Source organism: Ochotona curzoniae, unplaced genomic scaffold, assembly GCF_017591425.1.
Source record: "Ochotona curzoniae isolate NIBS_2020 unplaced genomic scaffold, NIBS_Ocur_1.0 scaffold_2587, whole genome shotgun sequence".
NCBI classification, from domain to species: domain Eukaryota; kingdom Metazoa; phylum Chordata; class Mammalia; order Lagomorpha; family Ochotonidae; genus Ochotona; species Ochotona curzoniae.
Window position 1 is genome coordinate 15,826,822 of NW_024467096.1, and position 12,271 is coordinate 15,839,092.

General features: G+C 44.9%; 1 protein-coding gene across 1 annotated transcript in view; it reads right to left on the reverse strand.

Annotated features, from left to right (window-relative positions):
- The window catches only part of CUNH3orf70 (chromosome unknown C3orf70 homolog), a 62,630-nt gene extending 52,479 nt beyond the window's left edge, over nt 1–10,151 (reverse strand). Inside the window, exon 1 of the mRNA XM_041002668.1 lies at nt 9,907–10,151. Coding sequence (XP_040858602.1) covers nt 9,907–10,099 — 193 coding nt within the window. The 5' untranslated portion in view covers nt 10,100–10,151. The remainder of the gene's footprint in view (nt 1–9,906) is intronic.
- Between the last annotated feature and the right edge of the window lie 2,120 nt (nt 10,152–12,271).

Here is a 12,271-nt window from a genome sequence, read left to right on the forward strand (position 1 = left end):
TTTTAACTTCATCTGCTACAAACATTTCCAAGTATCCTCACAGACACAAAAATCCTTAACAAACTGTTAGTAAATAGAGTTCAGCAACATATGGAAAGAATTACACACTATTATTTCAGGGACACAAGGCTGCTTCAATATTTGAAAATAAAAATAATACACAAATTAGCAGGGTAATCAGGAAAAATTACATGACTGTATCAACTGATGACAGAAAATATACTTTAAAAAATTTAATACCTACCTGTGATTAAAAAAAAAAAACTCAGAAAATTAATAGGAGAAGCGTCCTCAACTTGACAAAGAGCATCTACAAAACATCACTAACATTACACTAACAGGTACTAACACTACACTAACTTTTACTGTTTTCCTATTTGGGGAGGGAGTAAAGCACACATATGCGCTCTCCCCACTTTTATTCAACACAGCACTGGAGGTGTTAGCCTGTGCAATCACACAGGGCAGCATGCAGACATCCCAAGAAGTCTATGGGATTGAGGAGACACCTCCTAGAACTAGTAAGTTCAATAAGACCACAGGATATTAAATAAACATATAAAAACAGTATTCTTAAATACCAGCAATCAGCATAGAGCACATTATAGTGTGTAAAATTTGCAAGAACTCAAAAAAACATATACAATTCTAATAAGACAACACTGACAAAAGCTCTAAATAAACGATGAGAGATGCACCATGTTTATGGAATGCAAGTCTCCACATAAAGGCTTCAATTCTCTCAAGACTAATTCACAGTCTTTCATTTCCTGTGAAAAATCCTAGCAGTATTTTAGTATTCTATCATTCATATGGAAGGCAAAGGAACTACAATAACAAACTATTTTGAAAAACAAAAGTCTACCCAATCCAAAGACTTCTTACACAAATGCTCCTCAACTAACATGGGGTTACCAACAAACCTACTTTAAGACAATAAATCTAGGCCTGGCGTGGTAGAATGGCAAATGAAGTCCTCGCCTTGCATGCACCAGGATCCCGTATGGGTGCCGGTCCTAAATGCAGTGGCCCTGTTTGCCATCCAGCTCCCTGCTTGTAGCCTGGGAAAGTAGTCGAGGATGGCTCAAAGCCTTGGAACCTGCACCTGCGTGGGAGACCTGGAGGAGGCTCCTGGTTCCTGGCTTGGACTGGCTCAGCTCCAGCCATTGTGGTCACTTGGGGAGTGAATCATCAGATGAAAGATCTTCCTCTCTGTCTCTCCTCCTCTCTGTATGTCTGACTTCCCAACAAAAATAAATAAATCTTAAAAAAAAAAAAACCCTACAGAATGTTTTTTAAAAATACAATAAATCCAAAAATGTACGTACTATATATAATCCCTGAACATGGTGACTTGGCAACACAGGTCACAGCATTGCCCGACAGAACCCCTGCTGTTCCCCCTCAGGATGTTGTGACTCGGAGCTGTGACTGAGGAATGCCTGCCACAACCGTCCAACCTGCCAAGTGAGCATCATGCAGCACATCACTACCTGGGGGAAGATCAAAACTCACTACGTGAGGATGGCTTCGTACTGACTGGGAGTGAAACCCTGTACACACATGTATCACTTACACACCACCATAAATTAGAAAAACTATAAGCAGAACCATTACAAGCAGGGGACTGTCTATACAGTTACAGAAATAGAGCCTGTGTGGTGGGGCAGGAATTCAGTTCAGCAGTGAGTACCCTGCTGGGGATGCCTGCATCCCACATCTGGGTGCCTCAGTTCTGCTGTCGATCTGCTGACCCAGATCTGCTGTCGATTCCAACTTCTCAGGCATCGTGGAAGGTGGCAGGTGGCAGGAGAGGGGTCACTCTCAGTCATGTGGGAGACCCTGAAGGACTTCCGGGATCCTGGCTTCAGTACGGTCCTTGTCCTACCCATTGTAAATTCCAGTATCAGGAGCCAATCAGTGGATAGAAAATGACTTCCTCTCCTTTTGTTTATGTCACTCTGCCTTTCAAATAAACAATCTTTAAAAAAAATTTTGAAGTTCAAGTGATACTGACAAAGACAAGCTCTAGTGAAACAGAACAAAATCCCAGAAATGGACCCAGGCACAAAGGCTATCCAATGCAGGAAAGGGCACAGCTCCAGCCATTGCAGCTATTGCAGCCACTGGGGGAATGAATCATCAGACAGATCTTCCTCTCTGCCTCTCCTCCTCTCTGTATATCCGACTTTGAAATAAAAATAAATAAATCTTTTTTAAAATGCACAACTTAATACTGTAAAGCTTTTAGGAAAAATTAAAAGAAAAGCTTTGGAATCTCGAGTTTGGCTGAGAGTTCTTAAAAAGAACTTTCTACTGGGAATATGTATCCTCTTTGCTCAATTCCTAGACACAGTGAGAAAGCCTCAGTTAACTTTTCATCCAAACTACCTCTACCCCAACTTTATTTATTTATATGTATATAAATGGAGAAATATATATAACATATAAATATAATTATATATAGTACAAGTATAAAATCTATGTTATGTACATTAGCATACATACAATATTTACACTGTCAAATTTATCAAATTCATTGTTTGTAGCTTCTGTTATTGACATGATTGAAACATATTCTGGGAAAGCCAGATGGCACTCCCCTGGGGAAGCCAGAACTTGATTTTGAGTTTCTCTGGAGTTGTGCAGAAGAAGGAAAACAGAACGACTAGAATAACATAAATATCATAATTGCAATTTACCAACAGAAAGAAGTACATTTGCCTGAAGGTTCTTAGAGTTGAATTCTCTGATCAGTTCCTCTCTCTTCATAGAAAATCTAGAAATAGGAAGCCAAATTATCACCAAACATTTCCTGGGGCAGTCAGTCTTATGGACCAGGCTCCAAGCCTTCAGGCAGCACACTGGTTTCTGTGAACCAATCTGAAAAAAATGACTTCCAAATTCTGTTTTCTCCAACTCCAATTTTTCTGAATTTCTATGCTGCCCATTTCTCTTCTGCCTGTGACAATCTTTCTTTAGATATGCTAATATCAACAATTAGACTAGATCAAGTCCCACACTTCCTGCTTTCAATGTGAGACACACATCTTTTAAGATGTCTTCTGCAGAACACTGAGCTCCTCCAGTATGTGATTTTATTAAGCCAACTCTAAGTTATGCTGGTGGCACCTTCATCGTACTAGGTACACCCACTTACCTCTACCTGTCACCTTCTAATCACTCTCTCTCAACTTGAAGTTCATTCCCCTCCACATCCACTGACATCTTTATAGTTCTCATCTTTTGGATTTCACATTGCATTTGCTATAACTTGTCACCCATTTCTTAAAAATATTTCCCAGGGTTGGTGTTGTGGTATAGCAAATTCAGCCATCACCATTGTTTGGGTTCCAGTCCTGCCTTCATTTCAAACCCAGCCTTCCTGTTTATGTGTATACCCTGGGAGATAGCATATAATGGCTCAAGTATTTGGTCCCTGAAATCCATGTGGAAGAGCTAGATGGAGTTCCCCTAGCCTCAGCCTTGCTCCATACAGTTACTGGCAGGCATCTGAGGAATAAACGTGTGGAAATAAGTAAATACAAATAAAGAAAAATGTTTAAATGTCTTGGGCCTAGCGCAGCAGCCTAACAGCTAAAGTCCTCACTTTGCAAGCACTGGGATCCCATATGGGCATTGGTTCTAACCCCAGCTGCCCTACTTCCCTTCCAGCTCCCTGCTTATGGCCTGGGAAAGCAGTCAATGATAGCCCAAAGCTTTGGGACCTTGCACCCATGTGCGAGACCCAGAAGAGGCTCTGGGCTCCGGCTTTGGATCGGCTTGGCTCCAACTATTGCAGCCATTTGGGGAGTAAATTAACAGACAGAAGATCTTCCTCTCTGTCTCTCCTCTTCTCTGTATATCTGATTTTCTATTAAAAGTAAATAAATATATTTTTAAATTGTCTCATCACTTGCTTAAGTGGAATCAAAGTTTTCTGGTTTTGCGCATTAATCTTTTTATTTATGCATGTATGTATGAAATAGACATGTCATCCGGAAGGAGAGAATGTCCCCTCAAATTCTTGCAACAATTAGATGCCAGGAGCCTGGATCTCCGAATTTAGGTGCCAGATGCAGGCAAAAGGATCTCAACTACTTGAGCTATCATGGCTGCCTCCTGGGTCCATATTAGCAAGAACCTGGAATCAAGAACCAAAGCCAGGAATGGAACCCAGGTAGCATGATGTGGCGTACAGGTGTCCTAACCAGAGGCTTACACATTAGGCCAAACACCTGCCCACCACCCATTAATTTTAAATTGCTCTGGAGTAACTATGCTAGTTATGAGTCTGGTATTTAATTATTATTAGAGAAATTTTCCCCTAGGTAAACTACTCTTCCAAGCCTTTTTCCTCAACTGTAAAATGGACATAATTATATAACTGGCCATGATATGCTCAGCATAATAGGCTCACTTACATACAAAGTTATCACTCAATAAATATTAACTCAGTTTCGTGTCCTCGTTGTCAGCTCCTGGCATCCTAGGCCCCTTTTCACCTGGAAGAATGCATTGCCTCTAACAGGCTTGATACTATTTCAACTAAATGTATTCCTGAAGTCACTGCTGTCACACCGAACCTTTTACCTTTTCAATAAAGAAAACCGCTGTGCATCTGTCCAATATTGAAGCACTAATTTGTTGAATGTGGGTTTGAGCTTCACACTGTTACATAAGACACTCATTTCCCTTTTGCAACACATATTTTCTAGCTTCTTCTTCTCCAGCCAGCTGTGCTTGGAGTTTTCTGTCAGCTCAGCATCCTTTATTCACACTGTAAACACGGATGTCTTAAAGGGAAGGCGAAATGGTTTCCTTCATGCTCGTGATACGGTCTTCCCTTTGGCAATGACACACCTCACTGTGGATACAACCTCAACGTATAAATCAGTGAAGGACCACCACTGTATGCACAGCCAAGACCGCTCTGGAGTTTCAGATTCCTGCACATCACCACACGCGGACATGCAGCGCAATGACAGAAGCAGCTCAAATGCAATAGGTCCACGGCTGGATGCACCATCTTTCCCCGAGCCCTCATTTTTTCCCCAGTATTTGGCTGTTGTTAATGAATGGCACCCACATTCATCAAACTTGCATTAGGCACAATTTTAGACATTATCCTTAATAACCTTCCTCTTTTTCCCCTCCAAATCTAATCAAGCCTGTCTATTTCACCTCTCAGATCTGCACACTCATCCCTATCTCCACCAACCTAATCTCATCTTTTTTAAAACAGTCCGTTTATTCATGAAAAATCTAGTTTATAATACCTATATATGATTTATTCTTTGCTACCTCTTTCCGTCAGCCAAGCTGTGTCCTTTTCTCTCTCAAAACTAGTTCTGGAATCTTCACTCATTAATCCAATCCAATATGATTCCTTTATTGGTACAAAACAAAATTACAGACTGAGGATAACGGCTTTCTCAGCCCAATTGTGTTATGGACGCCAACTGAACTGTGGTTTTCCTGTCCTTAGTCCATTGCAATTCAAATGTACTGATTCTTTCCTTTAACAATAGATCAAGTAGTGAGTGTATCTATGAATATATTCCTGCTTCATGACTCAGATTACATATTTTTCAGCTATTTTTATTTCCCAAGGCTGTAAATTTCCCACAGCCACATAAAGCTGAACATTATTTGTTTTAGATTTACCTTTTTCAGTTATCAGTCACCATTCTCAGATTTGGTAAACACAGTTTTCATAACTATCTAGCTCACAATTTTAAAGAAACCTATAAAAATTAACACACAGATCACACCCTTTGACCCTTCTTACAGGGCACCTCTTCATAACTGTTTTTGTGAGTTTCCATAATAATATATCCCATAGACAGGATATGCTCAAAATACATTCAAAAGAGGAAAAGGGGCCACACTGTGCACAAGAGGCTGGCCTTCTGCCTTTAGCACCAGGATCGCATATGGGCACCAATTCAAGTCCCAGCTACTCTAATTCTGACCCAGCTCCCTATTTGAGGCCTGGGAGGGCAGTGAAGCATGGCTCAAGTCCTTGGGCCCCTGCACCCATGTGGGAGACCTGAAGGATGCCCCTGGCTTTTGGCTTTGGATCAGCTCAACTCTGGCTATCGTGGTCATCTGGGGAATAAACCAGCAAATGGAAGACCTTTTGTCTTTCCCTATCTCTGCAACTCTGCCTTTCAATTAAAAATAAAATAAATTTTTAAAAAAGAAAGGATAAGGAATTCTGCTTCTGCATGAAACCAACAAATGCTAAAATGTAAAAAGAAAAACCCACAATTTCTCAAATAAATTATCTCCACTTTGTTTTAAAAACTGATGCTTGGAATGAAATGAGAATGAAGAACGGATGCCCGGTGTAGGGGAGAGACTGTATCAGAACACTTGGCTGCTTTCAATGAAGTCCAGCTCTTCTTGAATGGAACCACTGAACTGCTGCCAGCAGAGGAAGCAGAGGAAGCAGAGAAAATCGGAGGTTTGCCAAATACTGGCAAAAACCAGAGAGACGTAGGTCAAGTTTTTACAAAACAGAGAGAACTGCTACAACAGTCCAGTATACTTGACACTGATGCTTTTCAAAATCTGAAATATTTACTCAAAAACGACATTTACCTTGTGAAACTAACCTGAGCTATATCAGACTAATTTCCTTTTTTTAAAATAAAAAGCTCATAAATTAAAACAGCAGCAGTAAAAACTGAACTGTGTTAATAGGATTTGAGCAAGTTAAATGATCAGATTCTTAACTATATACATACGGACAAGATAATGTAACTGGGTAATGGTATGATCAGATGGCTAATCATTGTTGGAAAAAGTCTTCATTAATGAATGAATGAATTGTTATGAACCTGAAGGGCAGTTCTACCAGCAAGCTTCAGGACTGTGTCAGTGGCCTTATCCTGTTCAGCAATTTTATCAGTAATGCAAGGAAGACGTGAAACATTATCAGTGCCCAACAATGAAAGAAGGGAGGGGGTGGTAAATACAGATGACGAAACAGGGTCAAAAGCACAGCGAGACAGAAAAAATGAACTAATACTAATATAATAAAAAGTTTTTTTAAATGAAGAGAAACCTTAAGATGTCACTGTCTTTGTATAAAACAGAAGATGAACAGTAATCTTCCTTTTAGAAATGCTTACAACTCTAAACAGCCAATAGCCTCTTAGATCTGCGGTTGGCCTCAATGCACTAAAGCCACAGCACAGTCTTCTTTGTAGTATTAACCTGTTTCTGGACAATCGGCTTAGTCTGCCCACCACAGCCACACTGCTCCCGATGAGCCTGTGGCTCTCCCTGGGCACACAGTGACTCTCTGGCCTTGCTGTGCCGTGACATATTGTGCGGCTGGCACTTGCCACATTTCTTACAGAAGGTTCAGTAGGTACTAGGAATGCTCACCATGTTTGCCAGAGCACTTACCAGTACCAAAAGAAAGAGCTAACAAAAGGAAATTGAAGAGGCAAAAAGAAATAAAGGATCAGCATATGTGTCTAAAAACATAGGGCCTGGCGTGGTAGCTTAGCAGCTAAAGTCCTCACCTTGCATGCACCAGGAAACCATATGGGCGCCAGTTCTAATCCCGGCGGCCCTGCTTCCCATCCAGCTCCCTGCTTGTGGCCTGGGAAAGCAGTTGAGGACGGCCCAAGGACTTGGGACCGTGCACCCACGTGGGAGTCCTTCGTGCATGAGGCTCCTGGCTCCTGGCTTTGGATCAGCTTGGTTCCAGCAGTTGCAGCCACTTGGGGAGTGAATCATCGAACAAAAGATCTTTCTCTCTGTCTCTCCTTCTCTCTGTATATCTGCTTTTCCAATAGAAATAAATAAATCTTTAAAAATAACTTATATAAATCTAACTTTGAGATGGGCAAGCTATGTCTTAATTGCCATATCCGTTAAAACAACAACAACAACAACAAAACTAGTTCAATGGCTTTAGTTGACAGCAAGCTTAATTCAGTCTGAAAGTAGCAAGCCCAGCCTGTGATGTGCATATCAGAAAAACGAAGACGCTGCAGTAACAGCATCTCAGAAGCAGGAGGGAGCAGAATTGCTCAACTCTGGACTTAACCAGACCACAACTGTGACAGGGTGTACTCTTCAAGGGGTCCCAGCCTTCCAAAGGTCATAACCAAACTGGCCAACAATCAAAACAGGACAGCTAGGAAGCTGAGAAGGCTGTACATTACTCCATAAAAGGAAAGGAGAAAGGGGTGAAGATTCAGAAATACAATCAAACAATGTCTTGATGGGGAAATGATGACCCTCTTCCTTTAGTCCTTGCAACATGATTTTCAACTCTATTTCAGAAAAGACATGTCAAGAATAATTAAACAGAAGATGATCCCTGCTGGGAAGACATTCCTATGGATATTTACCTATGTGAACCTGAAGTGTTAAAACAGCCAGGATCTAAAAACAGGATTCCACTATTGTAGGGGGGTTCACCAGGCTCAAAGAGGACCAGTGCAAGATGCAAGCAAGAACTGATTTCAGCTCCATCTAGGGAGGAGTATTTGAAGAGTCAAGGTTGAGGAAGCTGCCCATCAAGACGGCAAGGTTGAAGTCTGCAATGGTGTACCAAGAAAAGACAGAGCTGCAATAAAACAGGCCCTGACTGCCCATCTGTAAGACGCCTGACATTCGGCCCTCAGAGGCAGTGTTTCCCCCAAATGTGGACAAGGGCCAGATTCCTGGCGCTGGTGCCTTTCGGCACGCCAGCTTTCCTGTCTCTGTGACTTGCAACCCTGCAGCCTGTCCTCCCCCAAGGCAAGGCTTCCTAATTGGGAACAGACCTGAGCACAATATGGACAAGGAGACACCGGAAGACACTGACCCATCGGCACCCCGCAACACACACCCACACACCCACAAACCAATACTGCTTCATGTGCCTTGGATTAGCAAAGGAAAAACAAGGAGTCTATATCTTCAACTCAAAAAATCATATAAAAATACCCAATGATTGTTCAATTGCTTTAGAGAAGGATTGATTATGTACTGCATCTCCGGTTATAAGCCATTTTTTTTTCCTGACCAAGAAGGCAAAAAAAAAAAAAAAAAAAACAAAACTTAACCTTAGACCACTTGGGAAATTTGTGTCCTAAACACTCCAAAACATTCTATTAAAATGTGTCAACTAATATTACAAGATATTTCTAAGAAGAAATGATCTACTGGGTACATCAGGCCAAATAGCATGAATACATCAAATTGTGGAATTCTGACTAAATGGCTAATTAAGATTTATCTGTTTACACATCACAGACAGGATAAATATAGAGATAGGACCTAGACCATTAAATTCTGGCTTAAAAAATCGACTTGAGATTATACAAGCTTACATTCTCCCATTGTATCTTGTAATTGTTATAGAAACTCATAGGTTGGCAGCAGTTGGGTATGTAAAAGGAGTTCACCCTTCCAATGTGTTAACAGCAACTTCGTAGAAGCAACCTCCCACACTTAGAGCCTTCTCAATAACACACTGAAAGGCACACAATTCGACTCCAGGGGCGGTTTTACTTTAAATTGCACCCCAGGAGAGAAACCAAAGTGAAAGGGCCAAAGAGGGAACCTCCATCGTCACCTCCAAGAAAAAAGGCTTCTCCTCAACTCCACCTGCTCTGCCATTTCCTTCCACGCTGCCCCATCCCGGTCATCTGCAAGAGGTGAGGCACACACCCCGACTCCAGCCCGTCCAGGACCAGCACGTTTTAGCTGGAGAAGTGGCTCCGGCCGGACTGCCCCACCAGCCGCCCCGTTGCCAGGGCACTGCCCACCAGAGCCGCGGGCAGCCCTGGCCCGGCGTGGGACACCATGAACCCCGCAGAGCCCGCAGCCCCACGGCGACCACCCAGTCCCCGCCGCGACCCCGGAAGGAAGGCGCGGACACGCCACTCGACTTACAGTGACACCATCCTAGGTGACAGCACCAGTGCAGCTTGAAGCACTTGCCATGGCTGTGCGTGGCACAGATGGACAGCCCGTCGCACGGCTGGAAGTCGGGTCTGCGGGCCGCGCAACTCCGCGCCAGGGCCTGCGCCTCGTCCACTTTCTCGCTCTTCCAGCCCCGCTCGGGCGCGGGCGCCGCCGCACTCATCTCCGCGTCGGCGCGGACCCCCGCGCGGCAGCCGGGACGGGCGGCGTCCGGCCGGGCACGGCCGAGCGAGCAGGCGGCACTCGCTGCGGGGCGGGCGCGACCCGGCGGGCAGCGCGCGGCGCCTGACGAGCGGCGGCTGAGGAGAGGAGCGGCCGCGGGCTCGTGAGGAGCCGCCCCGGGCCAGCGGGCGCAGCGACCGCGGCCCAGCCTCCGCCGCCTCCTCCCTTCCGCCCTCCGCCGGGCGCGCCCCCCGCGCACGCGCGCACGCGCCCTGGGCGATCCCGGCCCGGCTCCGGCTTCCCTCGCCGCTTTCCGCCCGGGGCGCCTCGGCACCGCCCGCCCGCGCGTCCCGCACACGTCGCCCGTGCCGGCGCGTGAGGAGAACGGACGGACGCTGCCCCAGGCGCGCCCCCGGGCGCTGTTCTCTGTCACGCGCGCCCCACGTCCCCTCAGTCGCAGCTCCCCCAGAGTCTGTGCCCCGAGACCCCGGGAGGTGCCCAAGCTCACGAGATGTCCGCGGCTGCGTCCCGCTGCAGCGCGCCGGGGGTGTCACTGCTGACTCGCCCTTGAACCTTGGGGAGCGGCAACACGACCCAGAGGGCTGCGGAGGGTGTGAGCCTGAGAGAGAGAGGTGTTGTTAGGTGCCTTAGGTGATGTACGAGTGTGTTCGTGATTGCTTGTTGTGTGTGTTAATGACGTACGTATGTGTGTGTGCAGGTGAGTGTGATTGGCATGTACATGGATGTGTTGGCGTACACGAGGGAAGTTGGGTGCGTGTGCACCCACAGACGGGACTCCTTGAGCCTTGGCCCTGACTTCGAGGTGGAGGGCGCCCTGGCAGGCAGGTGTGACTGCCCCTGCTGGTGGCCCGGGCTCCCCTGCAGTCCCTCTGTATCCATCTCTCCCTCCCGGGACTAGTTGCTGGAAATAGATTTTCCCTGCCAGGCTCTGCTGCTAACAGCTGACCCCAGGCTGGATTCTGAGAGAGAAAACAAACAATTTGCTCCCGGAAAGCACTGTTGGGAGTTAGTATTTCCCTGCCACGAGGTCAGAACCAACAGTGAACACGGAAGAGGCGGGGACAGAACTCTCCTGATGGCTGGTCTTCTCTCAGACTCCCTGGCCTGAACAGGCCTCTGGGACTGGCGAGGTCTCAGCACAAATGCTTCTCCTTCGCATTAGCCTTTTTCCTGCTTAGTGTTGACAGCAGCCTTCTCGTGCTTTCAAAATTACCAGATTTCATCTTCCAGCCCTGCATATCCTCCCTACTCGAACCAAGCTTCCTAATTTTTCTTTTGTTTAACCTTGGCTCAGGAAGGAAAAAATCATCCGTGTATGTCAGGGTCTGTTGAAATCTTCGCTTATTAGGTGTTTGCCAGAGACTTGATTTTGGCAGTAAAGCTGTTTTTGAGAAAGGTCTGAATTAAAATCACAAAATGTGGTTCCATTAGTAACCCAACAGTGAAACAGATGTAATTAAAGCGTCATCTCTTCAGCTCTCTCTCCAAATACTTATGCCCTCAAAAGAAAAAAAAAAAAAAGCCCTGAAATATGTCCCTAACTCATAAAATTCCATGCATCCTGACGATGCATCCACAGTCTGACCCCCTATTAGATAAACACGAGTAAAAGGAAAACTTCAAAGAAATCTACACTCGGCTATTACTGAAGCATGCCAACAGAGAATTTTAAAAGGAGGGATTTCCACCCATCCTATCCTATTTTTCTCCTTCCCCAACTTATAATTCATCCTATTGCCATTTAACAGAAGTCTTCAAAACATTATCCTTTCAGTAACATTTTACTTGCATTTGAACAGGATCCTTCCAGGTCTTTTAATCTAGGGTGAACTATGTGATTAGATTTTTATAGTAGATGAAACATACTGTCTTAACTAGCAAAGAAGGTGTGTAAGCCAGGACATACTACAACTCTTAAGCCAGCTGATGAGGTACATTGCCTAAACACCCTTTTTGTTTTAGCCAAATGATGTGACGTCAAAAAGTCTTCACAGTTTCTGCACCGGGAAACTCATGCCATTCCCATGCCCTCAGTATGTTGCATGGTGCCACACACATTAAGCTGCAACTTGTGATGCCCACATTCCATATGGGCCATTTGGGGAGTGAATCAACTCCCCCCACCTGCCTCCTGTAGCTCTACTTGCCAAGT